The sequence below is a fragment of the Pararge aegeria genome, chromosome 2 (genome assembly GCF_905163445.1).
Source record: "Pararge aegeria chromosome 2, ilParAegt1.1, whole genome shotgun sequence".
Taxonomy (NCBI): Eukaryota; Metazoa; Arthropoda; class Insecta; order Lepidoptera; family Nymphalidae; genus Pararge; species Pararge aegeria.
Genome location: NC_053181.1, coordinates 6,159,796 through 6,175,856, shown reverse-complemented (window position 1 = coordinate 6,175,856; position 16,061 = coordinate 6,159,796). Strand labels below are relative to the sequence as shown.

The 16,061-nt window shown below is 35.8% G+C and overlaps 1 protein-coding gene across 1 annotated transcript; it reads right to left on the bottom strand.

The window, feature by feature from the left end:
* Positions 1-11,003: 11,003 nt before the first annotated feature.
* LOC120629351 (glycine-rich protein DOT1-like) lies at positions 11,004-16,061 on the bottom strand. The gene is made up of 4 exons (XM_039898280.1): positions 15,754-16,061; positions 14,306-14,609; positions 13,209-13,596; positions 11,004-12,135 (listed from the first exon to the last, which is right to left on the bottom strand). Exons 1-4 carry the CDS (start codon positions 16,003-16,005, stop codon positions 12,117-12,119), a joined length of 963 nt encoding a protein of 320 aa, XP_039754214.1. The 5' UTR covers positions 16,006-16,061; the 3' UTR covers positions 11,004-12,116.

The window sequence follows — 16,061 nt, the reverse complement described above, 5'->3', positions numbered from 1 at the left end:
AGATTTCATTATTATTTATGAGCGTCTGGTTACCGTCCTCGAAAACTGTCTGGCAATAAAGACTATTGATTTTTAACACAATTCCGTATCGTCTCTTTATATTAAAATCATCTTTAGTACCGGATACCTGTAAATTTTAAAAGTTCATGTCACTACGCTATCCCGCTCAAATGGCTGCCAAGAGACTAAATATCGTCTGAGGGTCTTGGGATTTTGGAGTTCTAGACTCTCATCCAGACATCGAAATATTGCAGTTACAAATAAAATAAAATTTCCATTCCATGATTTAAAAAAAAAAAGTGTATGAGTTTGGTATCACACTAAAGTTTTTTTTAAATTATATTCATAATTCTTTCGGTAACTTGACATTATACAATTGGATTCTACATACTTACAGAAGAAGATCATAACTCAGAGCTCAGAGAAAGCTCATGTCTATAAATAAGAAGCTTTCTATTTTCTACTCGTGATATATAAATATACTGACTAATATACTTACTTGAGACTTTTCATACACTAGACAAAACGTTGGTAAATAGAGGGAAAAACAGTGAGAAGACACTTATTACTTGTGAGCTTTTACAAAGTTTATGTTAGTATTCAGTAATAATATAATAATACTAGCTTTTGTCCGCGACATCGTACGCGTTTATTATTGTATTTAAAGCATCGCGTAGGAATAGTTTATTTCAGAGATGTGTGGCAGTAGCAGTAAAAAATATATCGATTACGCTGAATAAGCAATGTTATGTGGAGTCAGTAAATGGAGAAAGACTCACTTTGAAGGTTTGAAGGAGAATTTAGTGTAGTAAATATAAATATTATATATTTAATATTACTACACTAAATATACTACAAAAGTAACCATTAAGTTAACCGAGAGGATACTTACGTAGTTCTGGTAATAGTTTTTAAAAATAGCTTTTTAAAAACTATTTATGTGAATAAGAATTAATACTGCGATACAAATGTACCTAACCCAATTTTGTTTCTACCAGTGAAGTAATAACATTTTAGATCACCAAAGCTTCTATTGTGAGGTAACTATGACTGTTTGATATGATAATATGTCATCGCGGACATTTTGTGGGTAATTACAGGTAATTTAATCATGTAGTACATAATATTTATGTATCATAAAATTCATCAATAGTTTTTACAGTGCACGCCAAGAAATATTTTGCTGCTTTGGTTGACATTATTGCAATTTTCTTAAGGATTTCCTTAAAATAAATTATAATTTATATCCTTCTATATATGATAAATTGGCTATCCAAAACTGAAAGACTATAAAATCGGACCAGTAGGTAGTTCCTGAGATTAGTATGTGCAGGAAACGAAAAAACAAACTCTTATTATATTCTTATATTCTAGAGTACGATAAGATTACTGAATACCTATTAGTAGAGTAAGTAAGTAAGTTAGATAAGATTACTGAGTAACTATTAGGCTTGAAGTCTCAGGCCCTTACAATTGTACAATAGGTAAATAACGTAGGAATTTGTTCCAATTTAACAAATAACACCTTTCAAATGTAAGAGCGTGATCCTCGTAAAACACTGAATGATTTCGAGCTTATTCCACGTTCTTTTTGTAGACCCTATATAAAATTTTGGCTAATTCATAAGTTAAAAATGAATTTCAACCTTTTGTGTCAAAAGTGCCATCTATGGGCCGGGCCTATTTGGATAAAGAAATATTTGACTTTGATTTACTAAGACAAAAATCATGGATTTATATCAAAAAACCATGGATAAGGTTGTTTTGTAGCAGTCGTATCTGCTTATATCACAAAGATTCTTATTATTTTAAAATTTTGATAGAGGTTAAGAGCAACTGCCGAGTTTCTTGCTGGCTTCTTCTTGGTAAAATCTGCCTTCCGAACATTTTGTAGTCACTACAAGCAGACAGACTATGCTTATAATAAATGCATTTTGAATTTTAATTGAAATGCTTACCGACAAACAATATGGATAGGTATATATTAAGTATTTTCTCTGATAGCCTTTGGCACTAATATGAATCTAGACGGCCATATGACGTCTACAGTGTTGTTGAGGATTACTTACCCATATAGAATTATTGTATCTTCTTATAGCAATGCTAATTAGGTACGGATAGATCAAAGACTTTTAACTTAATAGTATAAATATTGCGGAACTTAAAAGTAACTTGCATTTAAATGGAAGCAATCTCTAAGCAAAATTTCAATAGGTACTTGACTCTGATTCCTAAAGAACTCGGAAGTTCGTTATAAGCTCCAGCCATGTGTTTTTAGGATATTTATTATAGGGATGAAAACCCGCCTGCTGACTTGCAGTGCGATGTCAGAATGGTGAAGAGGGGATGAGATCGAATAGTTCCTGAATCCTGAGCACGTTACTTTATATGTATATATCGGTCGAGGTTGCTGAGATGAATTACATGGCGATAGGCTTCATTGGATCGCACGGCTTCCCGCGTGAGTTTTCTCCACTTTGGCAGTCGGTAGTGTTACGGAAGCATTTCAACACAGTTATGTGGGTAACAGATTTTACCGTATCTGTCCATCGAGTAGGTGACCGCCCTTTTGTCATTTTTCCATCAACCTGTGCACCTTTGTCAATCGACCCCTCATTCCTTGAGATGTGGCCAAAAAACTTCAGTATTCGTGACTGTACCATCGACGAGTCTTTCATTTATATTGACTTATTTTAAAATTGAATTGTTGGTGAGTGGAGTCGAAATTACATCCTCCAGTATTAAATATGCTCTAATATATCACATCAAATTTATACTCATTTATAAAATTGTAATACAACATACAATTTTAGCCCTTATTGTTAACTCTATCTAGTGGTTGGGTAGGCCAATTATACCTAAGGACGGCAATTCAGGTACGACGACCTTTGGAGCGTTGACCGCGGTCCCTTCATAGACAAGCCAAATGATCCGTGTACACACGACTATAACATTACATCGATTTACTGTTTCCTATTCGTGAAGGCGCCCTTTTTTCGAGATAAATTACCGCTTTTGTGTATAAAGCGACAGTAAAATCGTAAAAGAAATGGCATTTTCGACGCGTAGACAATTTACAATTCATAAACGCGCGAAAGCCTATGTTTGACTGTGTGTATTTTTAACTACCGACGCAAAAACCAGGGGGTGAATGCATGGGTCTGTGTGTGTGTGTGTGTGTTTGTGGTATCATATTTTGCGAACGGATGATTTTGAGTTTGTTCTTTTTTAGTTTGAAAGGTGAATTAGTGTACCTACTTAGCTATGTTTATTGAAAATTGGTCCAAGATGGCCGCTGCCACAAAATATTTCATATTACATATTTATTTCACTCTCTCCTGGTTCTACCTAGTGTTCAATTTTATGTACCTATGCACGTATAAACCCGTTAATGGTGGGTCGATGTCGAAAACTTATATTATTGTTCGAAGGTGTATACCTATTTACGAGCTGATCGCATAGCCACCAAGTCAGAATCTGTCAAGCGATCCCATGGAGTTCTTGAGATATCCTTTGGGCATGTACAAACAGTGATTGATGAACTCTGTCAAAACCAATTAAATATATTTGGGGGATCCCGATTCAGGGGAGAGGGTGCAAACCGGGTACCCCAAGTGGCAGTTTCAGGGATAGCCTCGATTAAAAATAAAAAACTTTCTTCACAAAGCGCCTAAGTAGCATACGGAAGCCTGGTTGGCTCATTGTCGTCTTGTAGTAAAAAGGCACCACTCAGGCCAACCATTGTATATTTGTGAGTTTTTTTAATTAATTTATCTCAAACACTGGAGAAAAGGGCCACTATCAAGTTTCTGCCCCGGTTCGTAGAAATCGTAGATCTGGGGTTGCAGTTGTTTAAAGTTGAGTTTAATTTTCATCGGTTGTTTTTTATTTCATTATGTTTCAACTTCTCCCACTGACAAAGATCATTTGCTAACCGAGTATAAACTCTGAAGAGATGTTTCCTTGTCAATCTCTTCTTCTTTATCCTTATAAATTCATTTCGAACAAGAATTTCCATGCAAATGTTTAATATACTTTTTTGAATAAAAAATATGATAATTAATTATTAATACTAGAGCAAAATAATATTTATTAACCGTTACCAAGAGGCGTGCACTGGGTTTCTTACAAGGGTATGCATACACCAGGAAAATTGCATAAAACGGCAAAAATTCGCCGTTTAATTCCGGCAAGCAGTACTTTTGTGCATATATGAAGTCCACGCCACTGCAGTTACGCTCGTAGGTTCGTCCGTCACTAACTTTTTTTGCCAAAATACCATTACATACTTATTTTAAATAATTATGGTTAATCTTGATTGATTTTTTTGGACCATGTTAGGTACATAGGTAGTTAGTGTCCGATTATAGTGAGTAATAAATGTCTGATAGCCAGCACGTTATGTGCAGAAATGCATTATTTGACCCGAAATTAAACAATTTTTATTTTACCAGATTCGTGGTTACCCTCATTCTGTTTTTATACATTTATTATTTTCAGAAGTTGGCTTTAGTTCTTAAAGGTAGATTCTTTCGGTAATAATTGAGGTAGGGCATCAATGCGCGACACAATAAATACAAAATTCAAAATTTCAAGTAGGCCTACTTTATAAGCACTTTTGAACCGTCAAGTATATACTCGTAAGTTTGTAGTTACTCTACCATCGGTTCGGAAAGCAGATTCTACCGAGGAGAGCCGGCAAGAAACTCCGTAGTTGCTGTAACTCAGTAATATAATAGATAGTAAAGTATTACTCATTGTTTATGAAAATATCGATCATAACAATTAAAGTATTTACCCACTGTTGAATACCTAGTGACAATTTTGTAAGTTTATCAACTTTCATAATACCTAAATATATTATTGTTTTTAGTTCACTTTGCCGGTCCAGAGGGTCAGAGAGCAATAAGATACTTAGAATTATTTACTGATCGTTTCATGTTTTTCCTTTTATGTAAAACTAGCTATTGCCCGTGACTTCGTGTATGCGTTTCGTTTCTTAAAAATCGCTTGTTTCTTGGCCTGGAAAGGATACTGGTTGTATCCAGGATGCAATACTGTCAAGTTGGTTTTACCTATAAAGTGCCATGCATTAGTTCCAAAGATTATGTATTACATTCTCGTTTACGGTTCTCGGGTACATTTCTGGTATAAAAAGTAAGTATATTATGTCCATTTACGTTCGGCTCAATGACTGCACCGATCTGGATAAAATTTGGCACATGAATGAACAAATTCACTTTAACATAAACATATAGAAATGAATGAACAAATTCACTTTAACATAAACATATAGAAATATTTTAAATAAAAATTTAACACAAAGTACCTACACGATTTGGCGGCTTTACCGCTAGATAGCGATCTATTCCAAGCAACCAATGGCTTAAAACACAGCTCAAAAAGAGAGGTAGGTATATAACTTAGATCCATTAGGAAATGGGCATAGGTATGGTACTTTTATCCTGGACCAGGGTTAAAAACAGGTTTTACCAGGGTAACGTCCCCGGGGAATTTGAAAATAAGCATTTGTTATCTACATCTAAAACGATCTGCCTTCCGATTGCGGGAATCATTCGTTTTCCTGATAAATGAAAAAAATCAACTACTAAACAATACCATTTGTTCTGAAAATTCTTTGACTGTAAATTGCCGGTAATGGCCCGACAATATTAGACATATTCGCGTCAAATTACAAAAAACTATTTACAGAAGGCAATTTCTTTCGACCTACTTGTAAAAATAATAGTTGATTTCCGTAATCTTCGGTTAAGAGTAGCTTTATTTTTGGTATAATAAAATTAAAGCAAAAGGAACAGGTCTGATTGTATTGGTTGGGCTGTTAATGAGCACTCACTCCCGGCCGCTATCCCACTACTGCCCGATACGGAGACTTTTGGCTGCTGGGTTTCCCCTCTGGCCCGGTTCGCCTCTCCTTAGTTAACCTGCACTCCCCAGATTCCTCCAGGGAGTCCATATTAATACCGGGCTTAGTGTGGACGTCCAGTCAACATGAGCCACTCAATATCAGGACTCCCGACCTCAAACCATCCTCCGCACCCGACCTCCGAGTAGCCGGATTACAGGAGACGCCACGCTCCCAGTCGAATGTCTATGCGAAAATTTTCTACCGTATCAAAGCATGTAGCACAGGTTCGAATCTAGGTCACGTCGAAAAAAAAACCTAGGTTAGATAAACCTAGATATTTCAAAATTAATATTTTTTTATTTTCTTTTTTTTATTTTCATTATATTTTTTGGCATAGGTATCTACTACCTATGACCTATTAATGTGCTTTGGTTATGTTATTTGCTAATCTGACTAACTCCTTAGAGTATCTTCACATGAACTAGTGTGTCTGTATAAATTCTAGATTCATCGTACAGGAAAAGATGTAAAAATGAAAATTATGAGATGAATATAGCATGTGGTCCGAACGTTATGAGACGAACAGCCCTTTTTTAAGGTGATGCGACGGTGTTTGTATGTATATTGGTAAACACATATATATGCACGTTTATATGCATTCAGAAAGCAGGTAGATAAATAGTATTTGGGTAAACTGAAAGTTTTATAATTAGTAAAATTCAAAGCAGTAAAAATTATACTTTTTTAAATTATAATATAAAATAAAATATCAAACAATACTAAGGTATACGTAATAATAATACGTAAGAATAATGAATGCCTCGCACACAATAATCTATAGGTACCTATTATTTTAAGCGAGCAATTCCTCTAAACAAAATTGTTGCTATAAAACATTTAAAAGGTGAGAATCGCTCAGAACTTCAACTCAAGTCCGAATTTGGCCTTTAGGTAGATATTCTTACGTTCCAAGGCACGGAAGCACTTAATAATAAATAATAATAATAATAATAGTAACTGATATTCATTATTACAGAGACATTTTCACGTGTGCCCGCAAACACGCATTAGAGCAGCGTGGTAGGTCAATCCGCATCATCATCATCATGTCAACCAATCGCCGTCCACTGCTGGGCAGCGTTCGGAAACGCAGTTTTCCGAACGCTGCACAGAGATCTTGTCGTCCAAAATCCCTCAGTGCCTGAAGAACAGTGCGTGTTGCCAGTGATGACTTACGGAACTGAGACATGGTCAATCCTCAATTCCCTATTAATAAAAGTACAGGTGGACCTATCACAAATTCTTAACTTCAGAATTTTATTTTAATGTTAATGTGGAAAATGTAGAGCGAGAGAGGTCCAATTTAAGTACATTTTACAAAAAGAGTGGAAAAATCTACGATGTCAATGCTTGGGCCACTTGCTTGAGACGTTTGCTAGTTTTAGGCATCAAGTATGGTTATATTGCATTTTACGGTATTAGGCACGTGAGCTCGCCTTTAGCTAAGAAGTTTATAAAAGCCGAGAGTGTAATAAGTAATGAACCATAAGAACGCGTTTCATCACACTTGCGAGGAAAAAAACAGGATAAAGTTTTAAATAAGTTCTCAGAAAATTACCATTTTTGCTATTTTCCCACTGTATGAAAGTTTCGTTGGCTGCTCTCTAGATTTGGGTTGAAATAGGTTATTCACTCCCGGTTCTTCCCTCTCATAATAATTTATTCCCGACGGAGTAAAATCTACTATTGCTCTACTTCCCAATTGAAACTGGGCATTTTAAATTATTAATAATAGACTAAAAAGCGAAAATCTTAACAAAATTTTAATTACGGAAAATGGCGCGATGGTTTTTGTTACGCGCGCAAAGGTTAACTGATATACAGCCAGCATCGTTCGCTGTATAGAAAAATATAATAAAGGATTTATTTTCGAATTTTTATTATTATATATTTATGTTAATAACTCATTATGAATAGGGAATAATTTGATAATATTAAACGTTGGTTCATTTATCATAATTGAGAAGGTGAAAATATTTGTTTCGTTTAATTAAATGCCAACATAGCCGCATGAAATTTCTATGTTGGTTAAAAAAAAAAACTGTATAACCGGGCTAAATTCAAACTTGTTCGATCTTTATTCATATAACTTCAGCGAGGTAGGTACAGACTAAACTTAATAGGGTCATCATAAAAAGAGCACAAGAACGGTCGCGTGCCTAATATCTTGGATTATGAGCGTGGAATTTAAAAATGAGAATGAGAAAAAATATTTTTTTCTTACTGCGTAAGGCTTCAGCTTCCCTTTCCGGGGGAAAGGGTTCGGCACCCTTATGTGCGATTTTATTTAATTTAGGCGATGAAAACATGGTGAAAGTTCTTTATATTTTATTGTTTCTCCTTGAGAACAATTACCTCAATGTTTACCAATCCGCACTTGGTGGACTACGACCTAAACCTTTCACATTCTGCGAGGAGACCCTTGCACTATAGTGGATCGGTAATGGGTTGATGATGACAGCGGCGTGCACAAATTTACTGCCTACCCTAAATATTCAATACAACGTATATAGAAGGAGAATTTCTCCATTTTATGCCACCTTCCTTATGCCTACCCTGGTTAAAACCCCTACGCACGCCTTTGGACGATGATAATATGATAATGAAAAATGAGAAAATATTTTTTTGTATTATATTAAAGACCGTATGACACTAGACAATAGACATACTGACAGAACCCTACTATATACGTATATACGGAAAAATATCGAAGGTAACTTTTAATATGTTATTCAAAGTTTGTATTATCAATTTTTTTAGATATATTATAGACAGACCGATAATTACATATCACATATATTGTTAAGCATCTACGTGATAATGGTGCTACAAGGACGAAGCGGAATGTCAGTTTATTTTCCAATAATAATATAGTGGTTTTTACACCCATCTGTCTATAACACTTTGTATCCGGCTCCATTCATGAGAAATATTCAATTACTGCGTTCAATTTAATTAAAATGATAGCCATAAATAGACGAGCTAATGGTCCATGGTGTTTTTTATGGTGAGAATAGAAGGAGTATATAATAACTATAAAATCACCTTGACGCATTGGTGAGTGCTGTAATCTTTTAAGGGGGAGGTCCAGGATCCTGCTTTTATTTTTCCAAAATAGCGGCCACGCGTAAACATTTATGTATAAATAGCTTCGATACCAATAAGTAATTTATATAAAGTTATAAAAAAAAAAACTCCTAAATATGTCAGGATTCCATAGTATAAGTTATCATAGTTACACTGGTCCATGGAGAATAAACTGGAAACGTCAAATTGGCACTGAAATATAAAGTCCATTCGCTTAGATGCGGTCGCCTTTATTCGCCGCGTGCGTCGAACATCCACATTTTGCATTCAATAATTTGGCATTCAATATCGAAGTGCCATGCCATGCCGTAGTGATAGGTTCTGTATGTTGACTATGGCAGAAAATGTTTTTTCGTACTTTATGTAGTAAATACGTCGAACAGATTTTATGCTAAATATTGATATTTCGTGACAATGATACCTTTTTTTTCGTGAGGATATCCCCACGAAAAAAAGGTATCGTTGATATTTTAGTACAGAACGTAATAACGTTGGATCCTGTTTTATAAATAGATACAGGGCACAATGATCACTTCGCGTTATAAAAATAGTGTCTATTTTACTTTCGTTTATCTGGTCATATTTTTCATTTCAAATTTCCTTTAACATGTAATTATTATTTATATTCGTAATTATTATAATACCATAAGAATAAAATAGAAAAACTATTTATTCAACGAACAAGTATTCACATAAAAAGCACAAGTAAAAATAATAAAAGCCTAAATGTAAAATTCCAAGACAGTATGAAATTGAACAGACTACGATTTGGGATCTGTCTAGTTGGAGGCTTCGGCCGTTGTTAGTTACCACCTTATCGTCAAAGACGTGCCGCCAAGCGAGTCTTGTCGCGAAGTAACCGATTACGGGTTTTGGTTTAAATAACAACCGTATCCCTAACACCTGTTAGGAATAAAATTGGAATGCAACTGGTAGAAATAATAATACGTGTTAATTTTTTTCGTTTCCCGGTCGCCGTGCTTTGGCAGGTGGACAAGTAAATTGTATAGCTTATCAGTGGATATAACCGGGGAATAAATCCGTTGAAGGGATATAAATCGGTCCAGTCGCCCCCTACATCCACATGACGTACCTAGGTAATAAATATATTAGTATGCTAAGATAATTCATATAATCGGTCTGTGGTTAGCTTCTTGATATTTATGGCACGGTTGTTTCATAGAATGAATCAGAGATGATAAATTACTAGCGAGCTCATTATAATTTTATAAGCTCTTGTGTAGGTTTTCACAATGATGTCACAGTATGTTGCTGAATTATATTATGTATACCCAACTACTAACTGATGTCCTATATGTAGGTATATATTATTGTAAATATTTTCTTATATTTTTTTATATTATATGTGTACGTATATGAAGTAAGTATATTTTATTTAATTTATTATTATTATTATTTATTTTTGTAATTTATGTAAATTATTTAAGTATTATGTTCTGTACACCCTAACTCATCTTCTTAACTTCATGTACTCAATTTGATGTGGTAGGTGGCCTGGTAGAGATCGCTTTTAAGCGATAAGGCCGCCTATTGTACCTTTCTTTCTTTATTTGAATTTTTTTTTTTTTAATGATTTGGTTTTGGTGTATAATAAAGTGTATTTTGATTACATTTGATTTGATGTGATTCGTTTTGCTAAATTTTAACGAAACCTCTTAGCAATTTTGACGTGAAAAAGTAACTGACAAATACAGCTACTTTCGAATGTATCGTTTCAGATTGTCTGTAGCTGTTATATTATAGGTATAATTATGTTTTTTTTTGTCTAGAGTCGTAAAATATTCTCGTTGTCACGGCTGCGCGAGCACAGCCAATATTATTGACAATATTTTTTAACCAATTCTTCATAACCTCGCACACGTTCAATATTATTGACATTATGCAAAATCTATGGAGTGTTCGTTTAGGATTCGTTTGTCAATATTATTGAAGAATAATTTCTTATCTATGGAATAAAACATTTTGCTACTTCACGTATGTTTTTTATTCACAGAATTGAGCATCTAGGTATCTTACTATATTTCTACGAATGCACGGTAATAATATTGATATTCACAATTCGCAAAAATAATAATACCTACTTACCGATGTTATATATTTTTACTTAGTTAATTTAAGTGGTTAATTTTGAATAAAAGTAAAGTTGTTGTATCGCGAACAAACAATGAAATCGTAGTGGTAATAATTAAACGCAGATAGGTATATCATAACTATATTACATTAATATTATTAATAGGTACTTAGGCATAAAACAAAATTGTAATCAGACAATTTTTTTACTCATAATAGTTTGCATTGATTTTAAATATAGGTGTCGTTTTACTCATCGTTTGACCTTAGCCAAGCGGGGGTACGGGCCTCGAGAAGCATTTAAAGTGGTAATTATAGAAGTTTTTCTCATTCTTTTTTCAAATTAATGCAAACTAAGAGCTAAGCGCTCATTCCCACTTGTCGGGTGTCGGAACCTGTTTTTTAGGATGTCGCAGGTCCGACTTGCGATCTACTAAAAAAGCATCGACCCTAAAGCCCCTTTTCGTTACTTTGCACGAGACGAGCATCAGTAATGGATTTTCGATGTAGATTAGATATCGAACAGCTACATAGAAAATGTTTGGCCACCAAAGCACCCGACACCCGAAAGTCAAAATGCGAAATCGTTACAATTCTTGGTGCCTTCTACTAAAATTTCTCGAGAGTCGTTTCCTTGTATTATATTCATTAAATAATTCTATTTCTCTATGTCAGTAGATTGGTACAAATATATAATACACATGTCCGTCCCGACACCTGACAACTGGCAAGTGGGAACGGGCTGTTACACCAATGAGCAAACACGCAACTCTTTAGCATTCTGTCATCACGTCCTATACTCGATCACAGAAGCATACACAATTGGCAGTAAATTTGTATGCAAGTTGTTAGTAATTGCTTTAAATAACTAAAGCTATTTGGTTTAAAATCCTAATCAGAATCACAGAGCAATAAACATAAAAGCTCTCACGTGTCGGTACAATTAACATTATGAGAATTAGGTGATTTGGTTTTCAAATGTAATCCATTGGTTATGTCTTCCAAAAGATTATTTACGTTTTCCATACCTGTAACAAACAACAACAAATGTCAACAAAAATATTTTATACATTTTTATTTGAGCTTAGCTATGAAGATATTATTGTGAAAGGAATTAAAGAAGGAAGGATTATCCGAAATAAAAAAAAAATACTTTCGGCTCTTTTACGCCATATCGTTAAATAAGTTTTCGGATAATTGCAGAAGCAATGTTAAAATAAGGAAAACACAAAAATTTTAATTGGTAATTTGGCAGGGGGGGTTTTTGGTTTACGTAGGGAAGTTCACTATATATACAGAATATATCTTGATTGATTGATCAAATTGATGAAATTCTCGTTACAACCTTTTTTTTTAACCGTTGGTAAAGTCACCCATCCAATCAAACACACTTTATGTTGGTAAAAACAATTATTATGGGCCTGATTAAATATCATTTATCTTGTTGTTATGCTCTGAAGCCTTAGTGTGCGATTTGCTAGGTTGCAATCGAATAGTCGTTTTCGAATATCAGACTCTTTACCGCCAATTTAAAATGGGCCTAATGTAACTCGTTTTAAAATCGAAAATCCCTTAGGCACGTGTGATTCTTATTTTGATATCGTTCTGCCACAAGCCTGACGTTATTTAGGCAAATGAGTTAAATACAACAATAATGAGATCCATTTTACCGTGATGTTCAAGTATTTCTAAACTCGTAAGGGACTCCTCGATTGCAAGCGTGAAAATCATATAAATAGATAGATACTAAATAAATATACTACGACAATAAACACATCGCCATCTAACCTTAAAGTAAGCATAGCTTGTGTTATGGGTACTAAGGGGACTGATTAATATTTTTTGAATAATATACATAAATACTTATATAAACACCCAGACAAAAACATTCATGTTCATCACACAAACATGTTCCAGTTGTGGGAATCGAACCCGCGGCCATGGACTCAGCAGGGTCGCTGCCCACTGCGCCGGCCGCCAAATCTTGTACTAAGGCTAATGATTTCCCACTTGATTTCTTATCACCTTAATGTAGAAACATGTCTCTTAATTTTGAAGTAAGAACTTGAGATTTAAGCTTATAACTCGAAGGATAACTTACCCAGATTGAGCATTCGCCGTTGCTGTCGCAGTAACGGTAGCGGTGGCTGAGGATTTATCCCCGCCGTAATTACCCCCGCACCCACCTCCGCAGCCTCCATGACTCGGCTGTACAAAATTATTGCCGCCATATACCCCGTTTCCACCTTCAGAGCCGCCACTGTAACCACCGCCGCCACCACCGCCGCCGCCACCGCCACCGTAACCACCGAAGCCGCCACCGCCGCCGCCGCCACCGCCACCGCCGCCGCCGCCACCCCCGCCGAATCCGAAGCCATAACCCCCGCCATATCCTCCGTCAAAGCCGCCGTTACTATGGCCGCTGCCAAAGTTGCCTCCGTAGTTGCCTCCTCTATGGCCACCTTCATATCCGCCATGACTGTGATGGCCTGTAAAAGAAGGTTTGATATAACCATCCAGACCAGAACAATTTTTGAAATAATAAATTCTCAAATCTCCCCCCCGCCAGGAATCGGACCCGGGACCTCCAACTTAAAACCACAGCGCTAACCGCTGCGCAAGAGAGATCGAAAAAAAGAAGGAAGGTTATATTTATCATAGTATTTATGCCTTACAGCGCAAGTTTTTATCAAGGCGAACTTATAAGTTTAATTATTAGTAACACCTCAACGGAAAGACGTTTACTGCTGGACATAGGTTTTTTAGAGGGTAGTTATTTTCAAACCCAAGGCTCCCGGCTACTTGTGGCTTCCCCGATTTAATCACGTAGAGATCAGTTCATTCCCGATTTAAGGAAATATTCCCCCGACCTCATTTACCTCCGGCAGGGTGATTACGCATCTCGCGACAGGTTTGCGACAGGCGTAAATCTTGTAAGGTTTGCGACAGGCGTAAATCTTGCAATCACTGCTTTCAAACGTCACTTTTCCATACAATAAATAAACAAAAGTGACATTTGACAGCAGTGATTGCAAGATTCACGCCTGTAGCAAACCTGTAGCGAGATACGTAATCACCCTGCCGGGTCGTGTAAATTGATGTCAAACGGCAAGAGCCCCATCCTGTCGGACACGACCCGATGCCCCTTCATTTTAAGATAAACCTGCCCCCTACCTGTTCAAGATAAATAATACACACCGTGTTCTTTCACAACTTTCACGACAATGGTCTTGGTGGGCTCTTGGTATCCTCCGTGGCCGCCACCATATCCGCCATGTCCTCCATATCCGCCCTCGTAGCCACCTGTATAGCCACTTCCTCCGCCATAGCCACCGTTTCCGCCATATCCACCGTTTCCGCCATATCCACCACCTCCGCCATATCCGAAACCGCCGCCAAACGAAATGCCGCCACCTCCGCCTCCAAGCCCTAGTCCTAACAGCTTATGCAGATGACGCTTTTGTCTATTCAATTGACCGGATCTCTGTTGGTCTTCTAATTTCTGCAAAAATAAAAGAACTAAATAAAAACCTAAAATTTTCGTCCCGACAGGATTTGAACATGCGCCATGAGTATGCATTTTTAAATTTATAAAATTGATAATTCCTCCAAGTGTTGGTAAAACACTAATAAAAATTATAAAAACCTTATTTGAAAATATAGTTTCAGGGCACCTAGCCGACAAATAAAGCACATTTAAAAAATTACCAAGTTAATTACTAACAACAACAAACAAACTCACTCTAACGAAAATAATAAACTAAGAAACTACGAAAATTTGATCTTCCTCTTACGGAAAGTTTAACTAACACTCGGCAAATCGATTCATGGGTCATTATAGACAAATTCTCAAATATGTAACAACACCATTGATCATGACCCATTGTGTTATTATTAGGTTATTATGCGATGCTAAAAGAGCTTAAATAAACATCCTACTGGTCAGTGGCGTGCACTTCATACATGCAGAAAAGCACTACCTATCCTACAATTTTTGTATAACTCATAAATGCGAAGGATTTTCCCATTTTATGGCATCTTCCTTCTTTATGCATTCTCTGGTCAAAAATCCTGTCACGCCACTGCTACTGTTATAATAAATGAATCCCATACGAAACCAATCGCAAGGCTCTACCTTTTTGCCAACGGAAGAAAAGTTACTTATTCACTTCTGTATTTCTATTATACGTTATAATATATTCCAGTTTTTTTTAAAACCGTGATTAGATGATTATTGAAATATAAAAAGGAAAAATAGTTCTAAATACTTTTTTAAGAATTTTAATAACGAATTATTTTTCAAATTTTTTAGTGTTCTTTTGTAGTATAATAAATTGATTTACTTTATGTAATTTATCTTTTTTTTATTATAATAACTTAATTTAGCCACTGTATATACTTAAGATTACGTTTCTAATTGCTTTAAAATTTTAAAAATCATTGAAATTTAATGTAAATAAATTACAAAGTAATCAAATGATGAAACTTTTCGCGTTATCCTAACTAATCTCAAGTAGATAATAAACAGCTTGGTAGGTAGGTAGCTTGAAATTACCACGTTATTCCGATGCGGACTCTAAAGGATGAAATCCAGTTTAAAGAATAAAACGATCATACTCAATCTAAAAATAGCATCATCAAGTTACCTGAACATAAATAGGCTGTGGATTCACCCCCAACGATTTAGCCTGGGGCTCCTTCGGCGGCGGATTCCTCTGAGCAAGGAGCACTAATATCGGGAACTGGCGCGACCGCTCATGAGTCCTTGAGTCCCTGGGCGGCGCTAGAACCGGCGCAACCAGCACAACTCTTTCCCCGCCTTCAATGTCATTATCGTTTACTGAAGCTTGGGTTAAGGCCACAAGCGCTAACACGCTCACTACACTATAAAGTCCCATCTTGTTCACTGGCGCAGGATTCGCGCTTCCAACCTATTTATACGTCAGTTTTTACA

What these genes read in the sequence shown, in the direction of transcription:
- LOC120629351 (XM_039898280.1), bottom strand. Translation starts at nt 16,005, where the DNA reads ATGGGACTTTATAGTGTAGTGAGCGTGTTAGCGCTTGTGGCCTTAACC. An exon ending in CACAGCCTATTTATGTTCAG is followed by an intron (nt 14,610 to 15,753) that starts GTAACTTGATGA and finishes TTATTTTTGCAG; the next exon opens with AAATTAGAAGACCAACAGAG. An exon ending in GAAAGTTGTGAAAGAACACG is followed by an intron (nt 13,597 to 14,305) that starts GTGTGTATTATT and finishes CTTCTTTTACAG; the next exon opens with GCCATCACAGTCATGGCGGA.